The 21,504-nt window shown below is 63.2% G+C and overlaps 1 protein-coding gene and 1 long non-coding RNA gene across 2 annotated transcripts in view; one reads left to right on the top strand and one right to left on the bottom strand.

Annotated features, from left to right (window-relative positions):
* The window catches only part of Gsg1l (GSG1 like), a 170,310-nt gene extending 153,449 nt beyond the window's left edge, over window positions 1-16,861 (top strand). Inside the window, exons 6-8 of the mRNA XM_046454586.1 lie at window positions 2,018-2,071; window positions 9,680-9,750; window positions 16,326-16,861. Of these exons, the coding sequence (XP_046310542.1) occupies window positions 2,018-2,071; window positions 9,680-9,750; window positions 16,326-16,423 (223 nt within the window). The 3' untranslated portion in view covers window positions 16,424-16,861. The remainder of the gene's footprint in view (window positions 1-2,017; window positions 2,072-9,679; window positions 9,751-16,325) is intronic.
* Window positions 16,862-18,667: 1,806 nt separating this feature from the next.
* On the bottom strand, window positions 18,668-20,775 carry LOC124099493 (uncharacterized). The gene is made up of 2 exons (XR_006853965.2): window positions 20,639-20,775; window positions 18,668-20,031 (listed from the first exon to the last, which is right to left on the bottom strand). It is a non-coding gene; the product is annotated as an uncharacterized LOC124099493 (long non-coding RNA).
* Window positions 20,776-21,504: the final 729 nt, after the last annotated feature.

The raw sequence follows: 21,504 nt of genomic DNA, 5'->3' as shown, positions 1-21,504 counted from the left end.
GCGTCACTGTCATCCTGTGACCTCCCCTTGCAGCAGGCACTCCTGGGCTGAGGAAAACTGAGGCTCAGAGAAGTGAAGACACTGACTTCAGGTTGCACAGGGATGGGAAGGGGTTTGGGTGCCAGGTCTCTCCTCTGTCTCTCTCCAAGATCAAAGAAATTCAGAGCTGGCAGTGTCCCCAGGGCAGAGGAGCCAGAGCCAGGATCCACCCAGGTTGCCACTTCTGTGTCCACACATTGGACACATCCGCAGGTGCTGGTGGGTGGCAGGCAGCCGGGGGGGCTCCTCACTGCACATCCACAGGACCCTCACCTGCGGGATCCCGCACCCGGGATGTGCTTTTGTCCGATGCGTGGGTGCTCCCAGAGTGCTCAGGAGATGGGTGCTCCTGGAGGCTGGTGGGAACTCCTCCCACCCTGCACCTCCCCCCCAGAGGTCCCCAGTGGGGCTGAGCTGCAGTTGCCCAGAGCAGGAGCCTCGCTCTGAACCCAGTCTTTACTGTCCCCTGCCCTTCCCCGTCCGGCCCCGTCTCTCCCCACCTGTGTTTCCCGGGACACCTCCCACATGAGCTCCCTGTCTCCAAATCCCTACCCCAGGGTCTACTTCTAGGGCAGCCGGAGGAGAGGTACCTTTCAGTGCCAGGGAACTAAGCAGGGCCTTAGGGACCAGCCAGCCGGAGTCCCAGCAGGAAGGGAGGAGAGGAGGCTGGGGCTGGGGGGGCTCTGTTTGCTCCGCGAGGCACGTGGGAGTTTCCAAGGGAGGCGCGTGGGCCGTGGGGGGCCACAGGAAGCCCTCTCTGACTGTCCCAGACCTTCCTGGGACCACTGGTTTCTTTCCTCTGCCACAGGGGCCCCTTCTGTCCCTGGAGGCACCAAGCTCGCCCTGCCTTGGCCCTTTCACTTGCTTGGTCTCAGCTCAGCCGTCCCCGGTTCAGTGACTTCAGTCCCGGGTCAGGTTAGGCCGGCCCCCAGGCTCACCCTGGCCAAGCCATGGACCTCCCGGGGCCAGAGTCGGTGCACAGACACGTGAATAAGCCCACGTCAGCAGGTGTCCCGTGGGGGCTGCGGCCTGCTGTCACCTGGGCGGTGGGCAGCGCACCCCGTGGCTTGCCTGAGGGCAGTGGCACTGCTCCTGCTGGGGGAGCACCCGGGAGCCGTGTGCACCCCAGCAGCAGGCGCTGCGGCTCCGTGGTGCCCCAGATCTGGCGGCGCCCAGCGGCTCAGGCCCAGGCTGGGAGCTGCTCAGCATATGTGCAGAGGAGCCTTTGCACATTCATAACACGAACATTACGCAGAGGTTCATCAAATTTTATTTCCCTTCCCCTCTGAGGAGAACGTTTCAGCTTAGCAGGGCTGTTCTATTTTTTTCTTTCTTTATTTCTTTCTCTTTTTTTTTTGCCTCCTTCCCTGCAAAATGATCGGCGTGCACAGGTCTCTGTGCAGGTTGGCAGGGGCTACCCAGCAGGCTGAAGGGCTGCGGTGGCCGGCCTCCCTGCAGCCACATCCAGGGACAGGAGGGAGGGGGTCTCCTGCTCCTTGGGGGACAGAGGTGCTGTGGAAAGAGCCGGGCTCTGGAGGCCCCTCCTGGAGTGTGTTTTCTGGTTCTGTGCCTTGGCTGCGGCTGTGTGACTTGGAGTAAGGTGCTCAGCCTCTCTGGGCCTGTTTCTTGTGGCCCATGACAGGAGATTCCAGAACTTGTAGTGTCCCAGGAAGGCTCGTGTCTGATACCTCTGTGACACGCAGGACAGAGTGCCTAGAACGTGTGTGTGTGTGTGTGAGAGAGAGAGAGAGAGAGAGACCCTGTCCCTCTGCTACTCATGCCTGGCTGGCCTAGGGGAAGCAGGGGCTGGGCAGCCATCGGCCAGATACAGCCGGAGCCGGAGAGGCTCTGAGGTGCTGCTAACAGCCCTGCTGCCCCCCACCAACCCGCACCTGGCACGTCTCCAAATGCCTGAGATGGGACTTTGCTTGTTTCCATAGCACAACTGTGAGATGTTGTCATTGTCCCCATTTTACAGATGCAAAATCGAGGCCCAGAGAAGTGACATGACTTATCCAAGGTCACTCAGCTGGTAAGTACCAGAGCTGGGGTCTGGCCCCAGGCCACGGTCAGCAACCACGCTGTGCAGCGCTCCGCACTGGTCACTGGCGTCTGCCCAGCACTGAGGGGACCTGGGCTCACCTGAGGTCCTCAGAGCTAGGGCAGAGGGGCCTGGGCTGCCGTGTGCTGGGGGGTGACCTCCCTGGCGCCCCCAGTCCCCATAGCAGGGGGGAACCACGTGACCCCACCCCAGCCAGGGCTCTCTGGCTGTCCTCCTGGGGACGGGGGACAGGGTGGTGGCCTTTGGGGACTGATGGACAGAGGGCGAGCTTCCCCTTCCCAGCCCAGCCCTTTGCCACCCAGGGCCTGTTGGGTCATTCTCTCAGGGGCCTGCCGTGGGCACTCGGGGTTGGCAGACTCTGATGGGTCGGGGGCTTTGAAACTGCGCTGTGTGTGGAAGAAAGGCGTGTGGGCGCGTGTGTGTGCAAGTGTGTGTGTGCGTGTCTGTGGGGGTGTCTGTGTGTGTATTTGTGTGTGCGAGTGTGTGCGTGTGAGCTCGAGTGCACACATGGGGGACAGTGGGCATGCGCTGGCTCTGGGGCAGGGACGGCCAGTCTGGGCTCTGAGAAACATCTGGAATTGAAGTGTCCTGGTGTCACCCTGCCTGCTGTCCCTAAGGACCGCCTCTTGGCAGGGCCTCACGCGGGGAGCTGGGTGCCAGGTCGGCAGAGCGGGCTGCCATGGCCCCGTGTCCTCCGTGGCCCAGCGGCTCTGGGAGACCCAGGGGCACCCTTCAGGCCTGGGTCTGCTGAGCAAGCGCCCGCCTGGCCTGGGAGCAGGGCCCGGGGGACCTGGGGGCAGCCGCGCTCCGGCCCCGCCCCCGCCCCCCCCCCTGCGCAGTCCTGACTCCTGTCCACTCGGGGTTTCCATCTGCCTCCTTCCTGGTGGTCCCGGGCGGGGGCTGGTCTTTCTTGCCTCCATCTCCAGGGCCCAGAGCCAGGGGCGCTCAGTGACCTTGGCCCACTGCGGGCACCGCCCAGGTGCCTGCCCGCCATCTGCCCCCAGTCCACGTGGAAAACACCAAGAAACAGACCCGAGGTGGACTCCAGTCTGCATCACCAGCGGGGTCCCCCCCCCCCCCGCTCCCCAGGCAAGTCTCCTCCCCTCGGGAGTCGTTCTGCCTGGAGGCTGATGCACAGCGGCCAGCCGGTGGTTAGGGTCCCGAGACAGGAGATTGGACCAGGGGCTCCCCCTCCCTGACCCCGCGGGATTTCACTCTGAGCATCAGACCCTCCCTGACCGAGAAAGGGGCCGGGGCGTGGCGCAGACCAGTAGCCCTTGGCCGATCCTGCCTGAAGACGGAGTTTCTTTACACACTCTGGTGGATTTCAAATGCTTAAATTTTGGCTAAGTTTTAAAATCAGGAAGTTTCATATTAAAAGTTAAGGGTTTTGAGCTGGGCACGGTGGAGCACGACTGTCATCCCAGTGGCTTGGGAGGCTGAAGCAGGAGGATCCCAAGTTCAAAGCCAGCCTCAGCAATGGTGAGGTCCTAAGCAACTCAGGGAGAACCTGTCTCTAAATACCATACAAAATAGGGCTGGGGATGGGGCTCAGTGGTCGAGGGCCCATGAGTGCAATTCCTGGTACCCCGACGCCCCACCCCCAAATTAAGGGTTTTGGCTTCTCATAAGAAAGCAGAGGATCTGGCCACGCTGGCTTCCTGATCCTGTTTGAAACAATGGGCTGAAGTGTTTGAGTTTGCAGTCCCCTGTCCACAGCTCAGTGAGCATAGCAGAGTTTTGATGGGTGCCCTTAGGAGATCTCCTGGAGTTGACCCCAAGCAGGAGGGGTCAGTCCCATCCTGGTGGGAGACTGAGGCTAGAACAGGCTTCATGCCGGAGATCCTTGAGCCACGTTTTTCAAAACCATGAATCCTTCACCAGACAGACCCGTGGTGAGGGAAGGGGGGCACTTTAGACACAGGGAGTGACATGAACGAAGGACAAAGGGGGCAAATAAACCAAGAGCGTTCAGGAAAGTCTCCGCCGTTGGGTGGGATTTGAGAGCAAGGTGTGGGTGGGCGGAGAGCTCAGGTCTGTTCCTTCTCTTATCCTCCCATTGTGCTTGGGGTGGTGGCTGCTATTTCACTAGTACGGGCTGAATCTGCAGACAAGACAGAAACTGCCCGATGCCCTGTCCCTCGGTGCCATCATTCACCCGGGGGGCCAGCCGAGCCTTGGCCTCTGCACACGGCACAGGGGCGACCCGGCCAGGGCTCCACCAGCTGGCCCCGCCCTCCCGCAGCACGTGGCCCCGTGTGGGGACTTTGAAGCTTGTCTCCACGTCCTCACCTCCCACTCACCACGCCACACGCTCCAATCTGGCGTCCACCCCCTCGCGCCACCAGACGGCTCTCAGCGGTGACACGCAACCTCCGATGGCTCTTCCCGGGGCCCCACGGCCCCCTCCCGGGTCCGTGCACGGGCTGCCCTGTGGTTCCCGCCGCGTCCTTCTCCTCGGAGCTGCCGGCTTGGCCTCCCCCAGGGAGGGGCCAGCCCATGTCCCCCTCTGGCCTCAGTCCCAGTGGCCATGGGGCCCAGGGGTCTACATGGCACCCAGGACCACCTCCAGCTGCCCTCTCAAGGTCACTTCAGGTGGACAGTCCATTCCTGGCACTGACCCCCTACCACCCGCCTCATCTCCACCTCTAAGTGGCCCGGCCGGTCTGCAGGAGCCAGGGGCTGCATGTCCCCCTGGGCCACTTTCTTCACCCCCACACCCTTCCCTGGGGACAGGGTGCCTTCTCCCCAGTCACCGTGGTCCCCCTTAACCCTGGTCTCACTTTGCAAAGTTTCAGGGACCTGCCGCTGACCAGTGTCTGACAGGATGAAGGAAAATTCTAGAAATAAGAAATTCTCAGGTTTCCGATGGTTTGTGGCAACCTGTTGTCACTGTCCCGTTCTGGGAGTGGCTCTGTCGTGACTCTCGTTGTGTCTCGTTTATACACTAAAATTGATCCTGGGAAAAATCAGGGGGTCCTTCTAGAGGGTTCTCCCTGTCCGCGGTCCCGGCATCCGCGGGGGTCCTGGACCCACTATCCACAGAGAGGAGGGACGACTGCAGGTCACCTCTGCCCGCTCCTGCCCGCCACTCTGAACCCAGCAGCTCCTGTGTGGCCCTTGTGTCTCCGTCCTTGTCCCCGCCGCCCACGTCCCTTCCTATGCTAATGGCCAGGGTTGCTCTGACCCTCCTCCCGTCTCAGACACCGGAGTCCTTTCTCACGGCCTTCGGGACAGACACCAGCTCCTTGTCGAACTCTCCAGCCTCGGGGTTCCTCAGACCCCGCCCCTGTGCCCAGTGACCCCGGGCCTCTGCAGTCACCCGGTCATCCTCCTGCCTCGGTGGCTCTGACCCGTCCTCTCCTGCTGGACCTGTCCCCAGCATTTCCCCCACTGTTCTGTGGTCAAGTCGTGAGCAGTGTCACCACCCTGGTGTCCCCCACCTCCCTCCGTGACTGCCCACCCCACTGCTTCCTGGTGTCCAGTCTGGGCTGGGGAGGGGGCTTCACGGTGTCGGTGGTGCCCTGGTGGCTGGGGGAACCCTTTCAGGTTGTCAGAGGGGCTGGGGCTGGAGGGTGGGTACCACCTTCCTGCGGGTGAGCGTCCCAGGTCCCAACGTCCTGGCCGCCATCATCAGGGTGTTTGCATTTATGGGTCCCCCCCCTCTGGTGCTGGGGATTGAACCCAGAGGGGCTTAACCGCCGAGCCCCACCCCCAGCCCTTTTTTATATTTTATTTAGAGACAGGGTCTCGCTAAGTTGCTGAGGCTGGCTCTGAACCTTCGATCCTCCTGCCTCAGCCTCCTGAGCGGCTGGGATCCCAGGCGTGGGCCACTGCGCTGGGCACAGATCTCTTTAAGCCCAGTAGTGCTGGAGGGGGGGAGACTGTAGACCACCACAGAGATCGGCCAGGGCATGGACGCTGGGCACGACTTTATGTTCTTCTCTGTTCTTCTCCAAATGCTTTGCACCGTGATATCTCTCTCTCTCTCTCTCTCTCTCTCTCTCTCTCCCCCTCCCCCCCCTCTCCCCCCCCCCACACACACACACGCAGGAAAAGGCAAAGGAACGAATGTTTTTAAAACCCACTTATTCCCCACCTCGGGGTGGCCCTTTGGATGGCTCTGTGGAGTCTTGATTTGCTACCCATGGCCATTTATTTGCCAGACTCCTCTTCATTCCGTTGCAAACTGGTCATTGCAAGATCAACATGTCCCTTGTCCTCGGTGACTGTTTCCTGGGTCTGCACCCTGGGGGCGCCCTGTCCCAGCCCCTCGTCCATCTGCTTGGCGGCTGGCTGCTTGGCCCTCTGGGGCCCTGCTTTCTTCCTGAGAGGGGGGCGGCGCCCAGAGCGCACAGGCGGCCCCTGGAGACGGTGGTCCCTGGGTGACCTGCACTGTTAGATAGTGACCAGCGCTGGCCTAAGGAAGGTGGAGGCACAGGGGTCCCTCAGTGGGAAGTGCTGGAGGGACGATGGGGGGATGGTGGGGGGACGGCGGAGGTTCATCTGGAAGGAGTGGGTGTTCCTGGGTCTCCGCAGCCTCCTCCCAAATACCAGCCAGTGGAGGGGGGGGGCAGGAGGGAGTCTCTGGGAGGGTCTCTGGGAGGTCTCCCGCCCAGACCTCCGTCCTGTGGGTGATGCCCCCGTGTCACGGGAACTGTGGGATGAGACGCGGGGCCAGCAGCCTGGGCCTCACCAGGTGGCTGCCAAGCCCTGCAGACGCGGGACCTGGGTTTTCACGGTGGGAGTGAGGGGGGAGGCCTGTGTTTGTGCGAGGAACCAGCTCTTTCCACAAGGGTGACCCTGAGGACAGCAGATCCGCTTGCAGCTCAGCTTCAACTTTGAGAGGAGAGCAGGTCCGGCGGTCTCCAGGAGCTGAAGGGCCGCTCCTCCCCCTCAAGTCCTCTGCCGGTCCCGACACAGGGGTTTCCCACCCCGACTGGCCACTACCGCCCCTGGGGGAGCTCAAAACTGCCCCCACTGACGACTTTCCCCTCTGAGAGCCGCGGGCTGGGCAGGGGTTAAAACAGAATCTGTGTGGGCCAAATCCCTCCGGCCACCTGCTGCTGTAAGTAAGCAGCTAACAACCAACCACACCCATGTGACCTGTGGCTTGGGGCGACAGAGACAGAGACCATATGGCTCCCAAAGCCTCCAGTATTCACTGTTTGGCTCTTTACAGGCCACGTTGGCCAACCCTGGACTGGACGGGCCTCCGCCCGCCGGCCTTGAACACCCTGGGCGCCAGCAACGCAGGGCGCGTGGCCGTGACCGTGCGCGCGGCCATGACCGTGCCAAGTGTAAAACCAGCCCATTCTCAAGATCAGGGCCCTCGCCGGGTCACCCCGTGGCCCCCAGCCCCACCGGGGCCTGGCCGCGTAGATGCCCGCTAATTGGCGTGTGTGGCTGGATACCACTGAACTTGGGGCTTCTTGGCAGCCAGATTGGGACCGCCAGGGAGGGAAGGGACCTCCTGAGCATCAGCCCCTGGGCTCTGGGTCCCTCCTTCTGGGCTGAGGCTCCAGGCGGAACCCAGGGGGAGGCCCACATGGAGACCTGGAGCAGGTGAATCCTAAGAACCAGGAGAACGAGGAGCCTGCGCTCAGGTTGAGACCGAGAAGCAGAGGCTGGGAAAGCGCTGTCCACGGCCAGGGGTGCCAGACATGGCCCACAGGTGGCCCCCAGTGGGGTGCGGCTGTCCCCTGGTCCAGCCTCCCGCCCAGTGTCTGACCCAGCTGCAGCTTCACGATGGGCAGCTCTGGTGGTGACGGGGACGCACCACCTGGACACACACACACACTCAGGGAAATCCATGCCAGTGGGATTTTGAATCGTAAATTACTTTTTCATCCGCAGCTTCGGGGAGAAGAGGCGAGGGGGACCTATCGTGCAGATCCCCAAAGGTGGTGGGAGTCTCTGGGTAAACAGAACACAGGGCGCACAGCAGTGTGTTGAGTCTGAGGTTCAGAGGGTGAAAACAAATGTATGAATTCTCCAAAGACAAGCGCCACAGTGTCACAGTGCCACAGCGCTGCCCCCCCCCCCCCCGCCGGAGCGTGACGGAAGGAGGACTCTGCCCTCTCTGGGCTGTAGGAGTGCCTTTCCCCAAGCTTGCAATATCAGGACATAACAAGGACGCTTCCACTTCAAGAAAAAGAAATGAAATAGAAAATAGAGGACATCCACTTTCCACCCAACTGAAATTGTTTTCCTATGACATCAACAAAGGCGTTCCGCCCTCTGGGACCACCTGGGCCACAGAACAAGAACGGTGTTCCTATTGTCCCCAGGAAAGTCAGGCCCCGACCCCGGGAGTAGGCAGAGTGGACGGCTGGTGTGCTGTGGTTTGGTGTCCACCATTCTCTACCTCGTGTGCAGGCCGCCTCCCGGCCAGGGCAGAGGCTGTGGAGCAGGCCCGTCCCTCCCCACAGAGCAGGTCCTGGAGAAGGAGCCAGGGAGCCGCGGGTCTCAGAGGACCACAGGCCCGGGGTGTGTGTGCTTGCGCGTTCCCGGCTCCTCTTCCCCGGGGTCCCTGCACCTTCTCCAGCAGAGCCGGGCTCTGCTGTGGAAAGGGAGGTGACTTCCCGGCAGGAGAGAAAAGAGGGGAGCGGTGGAGAGAAGGGGAGGTGAGAAGGGAGGGGCCGGGGTGCGCTGAGAGAGGCGGGAGGAGAGAGTCGTCTGGAGCAGCGGCAAGGTCAAAGGCAAAGGTGGGCAGGGAAGAGGGGCAGGGGCGCTGCTGGGAGACCCCGATGTTTCTGGGGAGGCGCGGAGGTGACTGGGGTCGTTCCTCCTCCGGGGGCCGGTGCACGTCCAGGCTGGACCCCGAGGAGGGGGCATCTATTCGGGTTAAGGAGGAGTGACGGAGGGTGGCCACGCCCACTGCCCGTGGGACGGGAGGGTCAGGTTGGAGCAGGTGGGGCGCAGGTGACTCCCCCACTCCCCGGCTGCCGCTCCGCTGCCCCTCCGCTGCCCCCCGGGGAGGCCGTGAGGCCTCGGTAGCCTTGATGCCCGGAGGAGACCACAGGGGCCAGTCTCGGCTGCAGGGGCGGCTCGGGACGAGGGTCCCCCCAGCGTGCGGGGGCCTGGGCTCCATCCCCAGCCTGGGGGGGGGGAGAGAGGAAGAGGAAGGAGGGAGAGTGGGGGTGGCAGGAGCCCTGCGCCCGTGGGAGAGCAGAGTGGAACTTCCTCTGGGAAGCGTTTTAACTCAGTTAAGAATGTCACACAGCGGTACAGAGCCACTGTCCCCTGCTATTCTGTGCCCCTCGGTGCATAGCTTTGAAAGCAAACTGCAGCGTCTCCTGTAACGTGCTGCTATTTATCATGCGCATATTGTGATGCACACACTTATTGGGGTGCGGTTGGGACCCTCCATCTGTAAGAATGGTGGGGACCCCCGTCCTGCCTCCAGCCCCTCCAGGTGCCTCAATAAAATGCGAGCAGGGACACCGGCTGCAGGGCTTGGCAGAGGCCGAGGGCGGTCGGTGGGAAAGTGCTTACAGAATGTTCTCCTAAAGGGGGGCTGCAGCTTCGCCCCTGCTCTCGCTGACTCGGCCTCTTATTCCCTCCTCCTCTTTCCAGGATGGAGAAGGGGGACGGGAGCGAGGAGGAGGACTTCCACTTGGACTGTCACCACGAGAGGTACCCCGCCCGTAAGTACCTCCTGCACAGGCACCTGCCGCCCGAGGACCAGGAACCCTGGAGACGAGCCCGGCCGGCTGCCCTGGGGCCTGCTGCTCCCCGGGCCGTGGTACAGAGGGGGACACTGCGGCTGGTGTCCAGGGTGGCAGGCCCATGGGGACACTGCACCTGGCGTCCAGGGTGGCAGGCCATTTCTGCACAGTGCCTGTGTCCCTGCCCCCCAGTGGAGTTGGGATGCTAAGAAAGGAGGCGGGGAGCCAGGAAGTGGCCAAAACATGCCTGGGGCCAGGGGTGGCCCTGACTGGACATGGGGCCTCCCTCCCAGCATCGTGCCAGGCGTCTGAGCTGGGCTGGGGGCTTCGTGGGAGAAGGGGCCTGGAGGAAGCCAGGGGATGGAGTGACCGGGCGTCTCCTGGGGAGACGGAGAGGAGCGTCCACTGGGGAGAGGACCAGGCCGAGGACCCTGGCCTGGCATTTGTGCTGTTGCCGTTGTTCCTGGGGGACCTGGCGGTGGCCTGAGGTGGCAGTGGAGAGGGAAGGGGTGACCGAGGAGCACTTTGCTGGTCGTTTCCGACGGTGTTGGCCTGGGGTCCCCTGGAAGCAAAGCCCCCGAGACGGGGCCACCGCAGACCCCAGAGCAGAGGAAGCCACCTAGGAGGGCCCCGGAGGGAGTGGGGCACAGGGCGCAGGGCACAGGCGCGGAGCCAGCCCAGCTGTGGCAGGAGCTCCTTGGGGTCACTAAGGGTCACTGGGATGGCCAGACGTGTGACCGCTGACACTCCTGGCTCAAGGCTGGCCAGCTCAGCCCGAGGCCCGCAGGGACAGGGGAGCCTGAGCCCAGGGCCTGCCCGGGGACTCCGCCCGTGTGGTCAGGGCGTTGGTGACATGCGGAGCCCGGGAGGGCGCGGGGCCTCGGGGCGGTGGGTGTGCAGCGTGGGCGACGGGGCGGCGTCCAGCATGAGGGTCCCTTCCCCCAGGAGCCAGAGGCAGAGGGGGAGGCAGGGGGCCATCGGCTGCCCCAGGAGGTCCCAAGCCCTGCTTCTGAGGTGCCCCGTGTGCCTCCGTCAGGTGGCCTCGCCCAGGGAGGGCTGCAGACCCCATGTCACACGGCAGGGGACAGACCAGTCACCCTAACAGGGCTGCCTTGTGGGGTCATCTATTTATCAGAGAGGCGTCTCTGTGTCCTGGGGACACGGAGGCAGGACAGGCTCCTGGACGCTGGTGAGGCCCCAGGTCTGCAGTGGGCAGAGAGACCCTCCCCCCCGCCTCGGCTGCGTGGCCATCGCTGCCATGAAGTCAACACAGAGGGCGGCGCCCACGCAGCTCGGGGCGAGGCTGGGGACTGCCGTGGGTGGCCGTGAGGACACTGACTGGGGGCTGGTTCACGGCTTGGTGCTGACCCCTGGACTTGATGGTGAAGCTGGTCTGAGCCATGTCACTCAACACGCCCGACGGCAGGTCCAGCCCAGGTCCTCTTACGGGGGTGGAGGACCCAGCACCAAGAGGCCAGGCCACACTGCGGGGCTCTCTTGGCCTCTAGATTTCCCAGTCCTTGTCTGAGGCGGCCCCTGCTCACAGCCTCCCGCCCCAGGGCCCGACTTCACCTCCTCCCGGCTCCTCTGTGTCCTGCTGCTCAGCCAAAAGCCGGAACATGCACTTCCTGTCCTCTCCGCCTAATGCTCTCCCTCTAACCCTTTGCATGGCTCACGCTGTCCCACCTTTAACATCAGCTGAAAGGCCACTTCCTGTGGAAGGCACCGTGCTTGACATAAACGGTTACATAAGCTTTGGGTTATCTTTGCTGTCCCCAGATTTCCTCCCACCTTCCCCCCTTGGGTTTCTGTGATATGGATTCTGCCACTTTCCCTCTCTCTCTTTTTTTTAATTCCTGAGGAAAGATTTTGCCTTTGAAACCCGCCTTTGGGGCTTCCCAGTGCCACCAGCTAGCTCAGGAGCACATCAGACGTGACATTTGATGAGGAGACACTGCCGTACGGGCCAGGTGTCTGCATCTTCCGTTCCGGGGCGGCTGGGTTTTGCAGCTGATTGTGGCTGTCAAGTTCAATGCCAGAGACGAGCCTCTGATTTTTCCAGGTGTGTCTGGGAGGCCTGGCTCAGCGAGAGGCTGTCACTCGGCGGGCACAGAGGTGGCTTCTGGGAGCTCCGTCTAGACGGGTCTCAGCCACAGCTGCCCTCAAAATAGCAGAGGGAATTTCAAGAAAGACTTTTTTCCTGGTCCCCGAGCAACTTGGCATTTTTATTAGATCAAAAGCAAATCCAGCCGAGCCCCTCGCGTGGCCTCCTTTATTAAAACGGAAGCAGACGGTGCTTCTGAAATAAATATCAAGGCCAATTTGCTGGAAGCACGGGTGGGCACACAACTTGAAGACGTCGGAGACCCCAGCCCTGGGGCCAAGAGACTCAAGCCACCGTTAGCATCAGAGTCCCACGGTGTGGGGGGGTACTCGTTAGAGGGCTTGACGGACAGCTGGCCCCACCCTGGGAGGTCCCCGGTCAGCTCTGGCCGGGACCTGGGGTCTGCGTTGTACCAAGGATGCCGATGCCCCTGGTCCATGCACCAAATTCAGAATAGCGCTCAGCCCTGCGCCAGCCCCGGCCCCTCTGAAGTCAGGAGGTCTGAGCGCTGCGCAGCGTCTCCGTCTTACAGTGAAGGCACTTGGTTCCCAGAAGCAGAGCCTCTGGCCCTGGGTCACAGCCCATGGGACCCTCCCTCCTTCGGGAGGCCCCTGTTTGTCCGAGGCAGGGGCACCCCAGCCGTCCTGTTGCTAAGAACACGCGGGGCACTTGTTAAGGTGTAGAGTCCCTGGGAAGTCCTCCGTTGGGAGGGACCAGGGACCTGCGACAGGTGAGAGGAGGTGGAGACCCTGGGACCCCGGGGTGAATCCTCGCTCCTTGGGGGTCTGCTGGGCTCCCAGGAGCCTTTGCAGCTGTAGCCTTTCAGCCCGGGGACCTGTCACTCACCCGGCTGTCCCTCACCCGGCATTGCTGGGCTCCCCACACCTCCTGAGACCCCTGCAGGCTGCCAGGAGTCCACTTGGCACCCCGCTCCCTGTGCCCAAGGTGGCCTGGCCTCGCTCACCAGGCAGAAAACAGGACCTACTAGTGGGTCAGGGGCTGCAGCAGGGGCTTGCTTTGCAAGTCCAGCTCAGAAGCCCGGGAATGGCCACCGGCCCCCCTCCAGCCCCTGAAGAGGGGGGTGTCCTTCTCCACGCGTCCCAGTCCCTGGCCCTTGTGTGTGTGAATGTCATCGTGAGTCCGAGCCCAACCTTCGGAGGAGTCTGCCTGGACTCAGATCCCAACGGTGAGACCTTGGGCTGGTGACGGGACCTCTCTGGGCCTCGGTTTCCTCATCTGCAAAATGGGCCTCCGCTGACGTGGGTTTTACAAGATCCGAGGAGCTGACGCTCAGGGCACGTCGACGGGCTCACAGCCTTAGTAGGTGCTGCAGGTGTGTGTCCGTCCCCCTCATGCCACCTGAGCACCCAGAGGACAGACGGTGTGTCACTTGGCTCTGAGACCCAGTGCCCAACATGGAGGAATGCCAGTCATCAGTGACTCTCAGGGGAGGTGGCAGGAACGCTCCGCCCCCCCATCCCAAATTTGAAAAAGAGACAAAGGGCCCAGAAACAAGGGGTCCCCAGAAGACAGACGAAGGGGGAGGGGTGGTGATCTGCCCTCCCACGTGGATGCTGCGCAGACCAACGTCCACCCTGTGCAGGGCTGGGCAGCCACCGGTCGGATGTCAGAGGGGCTCTCGGCCAGCTGAAGAGAGGGCCGTGTCTGGGTATCTGGGTTGGAAGGAAAGAGAGTTCACCCCCCGGGGACACATATGCCCTCCCGGAACTCTGCTGAGCCTGGGTGGGGCAGGCTCCCATGGACTTCAAAACACGGTGCCTCCACCAACTGTGGGACGAGGCTGGGACTTGGAGAACCTCTTCTTGTTAGGAGCCTGTTTCCCCTTCTGTGAACAGAGGCCGGGGCCCAGCCCTATCCCAGGACGGGCGTTGGGTCATTTTCCATCAGTATCTGAGGTCGCGTGGGGAGGGGCTCCCCGTGGGAGGCCGGCTGGGCCTTTGTACCTCACATGCATTTGCAGGCTCAGAGAGGTGGAGCTGCTTGTCAAAAGCCACACAGCTTAAAAAATGTACATGGCTTGTAAGTGGTGGAGCCGGGACTGTTGAACCCTCTGAGTTACCCCGTGGGTGGGAGGATTCCATCAGCTCAGAGCAGGAAGGCCGCAGGGACCCCACGAGCTCAGCCTCCCTCGCCCCTCCTCCCCCACCTCAGCCCAGGGTGTGCTCTGGGCCAGGCCAGGCCAGGGGCTGGGGACAGAGGGCTGCAGGTAGAGGCCCACCCTGTCCCTGCCCACAGACATCCCCGTCCCTGGGTGACAGAGAGAGCCACACGAAACTGGCTCTTACCACACAAAGTGACAAGCACTGGGATCAAGGACACGGGACAGAGTCTAAGGGACAAACCAGAGGTCATGAAGTGGCCTCGGTGGGCTGAGTCACCTGAGGGGTGCGGCTCTCTCGGTGGCCTGAATGTTTAAAAGTCCCAATTGCTCTCATTTAAAGGCCAGGGGCTCTTATTTTGAAATCCACATTTTCAGTGTCTCGGACGTTTTGGAAGAGCTGTCCCCCTGCCTGTGGTGACACTGACTAGGGAAGAGCAGGCCGCCTCTGCCCTGTCACCTGTGGTTCACTGTGGCCCAGAGGCTGTTTTGAGTTGGGATCCTCAGTCCACAGCACAGGCTCCAAACCAAAAAGATCGGGGAGAAGGGCAGTGGGCGGGGTCCCGGTGCCCTGCAGGTGGGTCCTGGTGCCCTGTGGGGGACACGCACTGTCAGTGGCTCAGTGTCCCTTTCTGGAGGCCAGAGAAGAGGAGGGGAGCCTCGGTGCTCAGTGACCTGGTCTCCAGACCCAGGGACAGAGCGTCCCATTGTGACTCGAGGATGCACAGGGTCCTGGGCTTCTCTTTTTCCTGACAATGTATGTGACCCCTGGGTGCGTGGCACACAGCTGTCATCTGTCATCCCAGCGACTCAGGAGGCTGAGGCAGGAGGATCCCAAGTTCGAGGCCAGCCTCAGCAACGTAGCCAGACCTTAATTAGCGACAACGTGTCTCAAAATCAAAATAGGAAGGACTGGGCTGTGGCTCGGGGCAAAGAGCCTCTGGGTCCAGTCCCCAGCACCCACCCGCCCAAGATCACTTCCTCAGGGAACTGTCCAGGGTTAGAGCAGCTCCCATCTAAACACTCCTTGAGAAAACAACAGACCTCCCCATGCACCAAATATTTGCTTCTCAATTAAAAAAAAAAAAAAAAACAAACCCAGACGCCTCCCTCTTGGCAGCCAGCACTTCTGTTCCTAAGGCCGTTCCAGTGGCTGCGGCCAAAACAAATGGTTGGCAAACGTTTCCCGCTGCCTAAAAACACAGAGACCCACTCACAGGACAGCGGACACAGCCCTCTGTCCTCGCCTCCGTCCCGCCTTCGCGACTGGGAAGAGCCCCCTGCGACCTGAGCTCCCGTCCTGGGGTGACAGGCAGGACAGGGATTCCTGCCTCGTGGGTTTCCCAGAGGAGCCCGTCCCCCCCTAAAATTCAGAAGTGGGAGTGGACGAGCCGGAGAGCCCAGGCGGGGAACAGGACCTGGGCCAGCCCTCCAGCGGCTCAGGTCACCATCAGGAAGAGGCCAGTCCAGCCGCCGCAGGGTGGCCGCTGGGCCCCCGGCTGGGCCTCCGCCCTCCCCGGTGTAAGACGGTGGACATCACCCCGCGGGCCAGCTGGGGACTCGGGCTCAGGAAGGGCCCACCACTCTCCCCGTCCCTGTGCCATCTCTGCCCCTCGCCACGGGTCTGTCATTGCTCCCTGGGGCTCAGAGTCATGGGGCGCAGGGGACAGGGCAGGGCCCTCAGGGTGTCCCGAGATGGTGGAGGACAATGTCAGGTTAGGCCCTCTGCAGGGGGGTCCTAGCGGGGCGTGGCCTGGGGCGCCAGAGGGACTGGGGGGATGGAGGTCGCCTCTATAGACTTCAGAGTGGACCCACTGGACGGAGGCCGTGCCTCCCCAGGGTGGACGGGAAGTGGAGAGATGGGCATGAAGGCTGGGCTGCGGTGGACAGGTGGGTGGACAGGGGGTGGGAAAGGCAGGATGGAGCCAGTAGCCTGAGGAGGGTGAGCATCGGGCAGGACACCTGTGGGCACGTGGTGGACGCCACAGTGGACTCCCGGGGACGTGCCCGTGAGTCGGGGGCGAAGACGGGGGTGGCTCGGGGGTGTTGTGTGCGAAAGGGGTTCAGATGTGTGGTCTTGGGTGGGAGGTGGGGGTGCCAGTGGCTGCGTCCTGGGTGGCAGGCGTGGATGGGGGACTGCGGGTGACCTGTGGGGAGAGAGCCGGGGTCGGGGCAGGTGCATTTCTGGGTCCTTGGGTGGATGGCGGCAGGGGTGGCTGGTGTGCGTCCAGGCTGGCGAGCCGATGGGTGGCCGTGGGGACTGGGCTGCGGTGGCCGGGGCGGGAGGCCTGGTGGGTGGGCGCCCAGTGCTGACCGCTGTTTCTCTCGCAGGACACCAGCCGCACCTGGGGGACTCCTGGCCCCGCAGCGCAGCACAGGAGGCGCCCGAGCTGAACCGCCAGTGTTGGGTCCTGGGACACTGGGTGTGACCGAGCCCGGCCCAGCCCCAGACGCCCGCCATCGCCGGCACCATCCCTCCCACGAGAGCCTGGTCTGGGGCCTGGAACCCGGCCTGGGTGGACTCGGTGGCCGTGAGGGGACCCCAGGCCTGTCCTGCCACCACCGGGGCTCGGGCCCTGAGTCATGCCAGGGTGGCCCCGGGGGCTGCTGGCCACACAGAGGGGATGCCAGCTCTGGACTCCTGCCACCACCGCACGCAGCGCCCCGCTGGGCACGGCCCGCAAAGACCCAGGACACTGGCCACTGAGTGCTGGACCCCCACGACCAGCCAGGAAGCTGAGGAGGTGCCCAGAGGAGCAGAGCCCTGTGGGGACGTGGGGTCCTGAAGGACAGGGCAGCGGCTGGCACCGCGGAGGGCCACCCAACAGGCACACAGCAGGAGCTCAATAAATGCTTGTTGAACCCGACTTCTTGTGGAGTGTGGAGCCCAGTTGCTCTCTGGGCGATGGCTGTCGTGTCATTGCCCCACCGAGGGTCAGTGTCACCCCAAGGAGCCTGGACTGAGCCAAGTGCACTGGGCCAGGGCCCAGCAGAGGGATGCGGGAGCCTGGGGCAAGCGGGAGGGACGGGCCGGAGGGCCGCCGAGGGCTCCAGGTGGGGACAGAGGTGGCCCTGAGCCGGAAGGTGAAGCCCGCTCCCCCTGAGAGCCCAGCGATGTCACAGCCCTGGCCCAGGGGACCCTTCACCCTGGGGCCACCTCTCTCTGAAACCCCAGGTGCAGACGCCGGCGAAGTGGATCCCTGTCCTCAGAATGACCGAGTTTAGGGTCACAGAGACGAAGCCACCTGCCGAGGACTCCAGAGCCGGCCAAGGGCCGAGCTGAGTCAGACCAGGAAGCCGGACCCCAGGCTCCGTCCCCAGGGGCCCCCAGGGGTGTCGAGAGTTTTCTGCCCAAGAGAACACAGTGTCCACTGTCTGTCGTCCACCACCCGGACTCCTCCACCATCCATCCACCCGCCTGTCCACCTGTCCACCTGTCCATCACCCACCCACTCACCATCCACCCACCTGTCCACCCACACACCCATCCATCACCCACCCATCCCACCCTCCCTCCGTCCCTCACTGGTTGTCCCCGACACCAGATGTCCCCACCATCCTCCAGGTGTTACCTTCCTCGTCACCCCCCCCCCCCGTGGCTCCACCCGCCCAGGGTGTCGTCCGAGCCTCCACCGTGACCAGGCCCTGGGGCAGGCACTCCAGGTGGGCCACGGGAGAGGCCATCTGTTGTCACTCGGTGCCCGCAGACGGCAGGACAGAGGACGAGCCAGGCCGTCACAGCTCAGTGTCCCCTTCTGGGACGAGGCCACCAGGGTCAGGTTCCCTCTCTGTTGGTGACCTGGGACAGGTTGCTTGACCCCTCTGGGTCTCAGTTTCCTCATCCACTAAATGGACGTCCTTGTCAGAGGGCCAAGGGGCCAGCTGCGGACCTTCACCCCAGGCGCTTCCTTGGAGCTCACTGTCACGAGGAGGGATGCTGGGGCCACGGGAGCCTACGGGCGTCCCCTGCTGGGGACAGGTGGAGGGAGTGGTCAGGGGAGGCTCTTCAAGAAAATGAGGTCCAGGCCCAGGTGCAGGTGATCGAGGCCCAGGCAGCAGGAGAGGGACAGCTCGGCCACCCTCCAGGTGGCTGGCCAGTTACCCAGGGGCACGCGTGGCGAGGAGCCAGCCAGAGCTGTGGTGGCCGTCACTGCAGGGGTCAGTGGGGACAGCCAGGGCACCGGTTTCTGGAGGAGCCTGGGGCTGAGCCGGGCAATGGCCACTCCCACAGAGCAGGTGGGCAGGTGGTGTCCCAGGAAGGCAGCTGCCCGGGAGCGGGACCCTGTCCTCATCCCACGCCTACAGTGAGCCTAGGACAGTGGCCGGGGGCCAGGGCCTGGTAGGAGGGACGAGCCACAGGACCTAGAGGGGACCCCTGTGGGAGGCGGCCAGCCAGGTGACCTCCGCTGAGTGCTGGGGAAGGTGGAGATTTCAGTCTTGGACGTCGGGCGTCTCAGTGCCTGGGGACACCGCGAGGCCTGGGTCACCCATGCACTCACTCATCCTGTGGCCACCATGCGTCCTTCTCCTTCCCTGGTGGATACCGAGGACCCCCCATGGGGGGCAGAGCCTGGGAGAGACGGGCCAGTGACCATGACCTCGACCGGCAGGACCAGGTCAGACAGAGCCTCCAGGAACGGGGCCCGGCTGGGACAAGTCGGGCAGGAATCGGCCCAGGTCACCAAGCGGCTTTATTGTCACCGGGGTCAACTGAAGTCGGCCAACAGGCCCCAGGAGACCCAGGGGTGGCTGTAGTTGACACTGGGACGATCTCCATCTCTTTTAACAGTCGTGTTTCTGTGTGTTAGAAAACAGTGTCTCCAGCCACATCAGAGCCACCAAGCCACCGAGTCATGGACTTCCCTCTGGGATGAAGCCAAAGGGGCATTTCAGTAACAAGCAAAGAGGTGGCTCAAAGGAAATATCAAATAAACAATCCTGCACTGGTGTGTGATCATGGCGTGGGGGCGGCTTGCAAGGGCCCCTGTCACATGGGAAGGGAAGAGGTAGGAGGGTCACGGGGCCACTGGGACTTCAAGTCCTCCTGTCTCCTCCTGAGCACGTCCGGAAGGGGCTGGAAACTAGCTATTTTCCAGTGTAACAAGAGGGCTGCTGGTTAGATAACAGGGAGCACTTCCAGGATGTTCAGGTGACTAATCCAGGAGCCACTGAGAGTTACTTGGAGGGAACTAAGGCCACTGTTGGCTTGGGAGGAGGGGCATGCCACCTGGGGGCCCCTGGGGAACACACAGAGGACGGGGTGCCTTCCTCTGCCCCTGCAAAGCGCTTTCCCAGAGAACAGTCCCCTGTGCTGAGTGGACTTGTGCTGACCCTGATGGCCTTGGGTGTGTGCCTGTGGTGTGGACACCACACCGGGCCCGACCCGCGGCCCTGCTCTCCCCTGGGCGCCCGAGCTCAGCCTCTCTGTCCCCACAGGCCCCGGCTCCCTGTGCCCGGCTGTGTGCTGAGCCTGGTGGCCCCCGCATGTGACCCTCAGAGGCCCTGGGCTCCTCTGCCCGGTGGCCCCTCTTCTGCCAGGTGCAGGCGAACCTGGGGCCAGGGTTCACCCTCTGGCGGGAGGTGACGAGTTAACAGGGTTGACGTCCTCCTAGGCTGGTGACAGTGACCAGCAATTGTCCCCACCACCCCCGCCGAAGCCACCCCGTGCCTGGCCACACACTCGTTTCCCGCGGGTAATGGAAACGTCAGCTTGATTCATGGGCAGCGTCTGTAGCGGCCAGGGCTGAGGACGAGGCTGGCCGGGAGCATGTCCCCGGGGAAGAGCCGCTGCCGCTGGGCTGACCGCTGCTCGGGAGGAAGCCGGGACCCAGAGAGCCGCTGGGTTGTGGAGTTAGGTGGGCCTGGGTTCAAGTCCTGCGGCCACCAACCTGCTGCGGCCTCCCTCCTCCAAGGAACACTGACCAAGGGACAAAAGGTGCCAGGAACCGAGCTCAGGCAGGAGCTGCCCTTCTGGAACAGGAAGCTGTCCTTCCTCCTCACTCGGGAGCACTCGGGAGACTCAGATCCTGCACCAAACCTTAAACAGTAAAAGCTCACCTCAAACAGTGACAATGTCATGCAGGAGGGGCAGAGGGCAGGGAGGGCCTGTCCACAGGAGGGTGAGGCAGGAGGAACAGCGTGTGCAAAGGTCCTGGGGCTGAGAACAAGCCTGTGTGGACCGTGCAGTGAGGTGAGGACCTGCGGCTACTTCCCACCAGTCCTCGGGTCTGAGTCTGGGCTTCCTGGGCGATGACAAGGGCTGTGCTTTCACCTTGAGGGACCCAGGGAGCAGCTGACAGGAGGGATTTTAAAGGAAGACAGGACCAGCACGGCTGTGAGAGGCTCCTCTGACTGTGGGGTGCAGGCCTGGGAGACGGGGTGCAGGGCAGAAATGGGGCCAGCAGATCGGGGACTGCAGCAGGGCCTGGTGGGAGTGGAGGCAGCCCTGGTGCTGGCCAATGGACGGTAGTGCCCGGGGCCTCCAAGATAGAGACCAACCTCCTCCACGTGGGGTTCACTACATGGTCAGGCAGGAGGCCACCGGACGGGCCCCTGCCTGTCCCCATCTAGCCAGGGACACGGTTCCCCTTGCTGTCACTTCTTGGGCCACATTTCGCTCCGGACTGACACTTTCTGGTCCCTACCTTAGACAAAGCCGGGGGCGTTGACACTTGTGGGCCTGGCAGGGGGCAGCCACTGGGAGGGTGGCCGGGAAACACGGGTCCTGAGGGCCCTAAGGCCCAGGAGGAGCCAGTCGGCCTCTGCCTTGTGCTTGAGGCCAACCTGGGGCTCCCTGGGCCTTCGGGGCACCTGCAGGGTGGTGGGGCGGGCCTGGGGTGGGCGTGGGGCGGGCATCGGGTCCCCCCCCCCAGGAGTCAGGGGAGGTGGCGGGGCCTGTGGAACCACACAGGAGCAGGATTGGCAGAGGAGGGGCGGGACATCCATCCCTGCTCAGCCAATAGGTCTGCAGCCCTAAGGCCAGTGCCCTTCAGGGACCAATCAGCTGAGCTTGTCCTGGACTTTGGAAAGGGGCCAGGCTGGAGGTGGTGCCCGGCTGCTCTGGGGAAGAGCCTGGGCTCAAGGGTCACGCCGCAGCCCCAAGGTCCCTCTCACCGAGCCTGTCTACACCTGTGGAGTGCGGGGAATCCTGAGACAGAGGGTCGTCTCAACCAGGAGGGCTAGAGCTATGAGGGTCTCATGGGGACCACCGTGGCACCGTGAAGCAGGTACCCTTGGTTCACCTGCCACCTGGGTAAGGAAGCCCGGTCCAGGGTGTAAAGTCACTTGCCAAGGTCACATGGCCAGGAAGTGGTGGAGCCTGGACTTGAACCCAGGCCTGCTGGCCCCAGGACCGTGGCACAGCATCCCCGGTGCGGGGAGGAGGACTTTCCTGGAGCATGCGCACAGGAGGCTGCGAGGAGCGGGCAGCTGTCTGTGGGGCTCTTATCACCGCCGAAGGAGCCGAGGCCGCTTCCTCAGCTGGGGCTGTGAGTGGAAGTCCCCCTGGAGA

Source organism: Marmota monax, unplaced genomic scaffold (assembly GCF_021218885.2).
Source record: "Marmota monax isolate L192 unplaced genomic scaffold, Marmota_monax_Labrador192_F-V1.1 WCK01_AAM20220418_F8-fsc00086, whole genome shotgun sequence".
Classification (NCBI taxonomy): domain Eukaryota; kingdom Metazoa; phylum Chordata; class Mammalia; order Rodentia; family Sciuridae; genus Marmota; species Marmota monax.
This window is presented reverse-complemented; position numbering and strand designations above follow the sequence as displayed.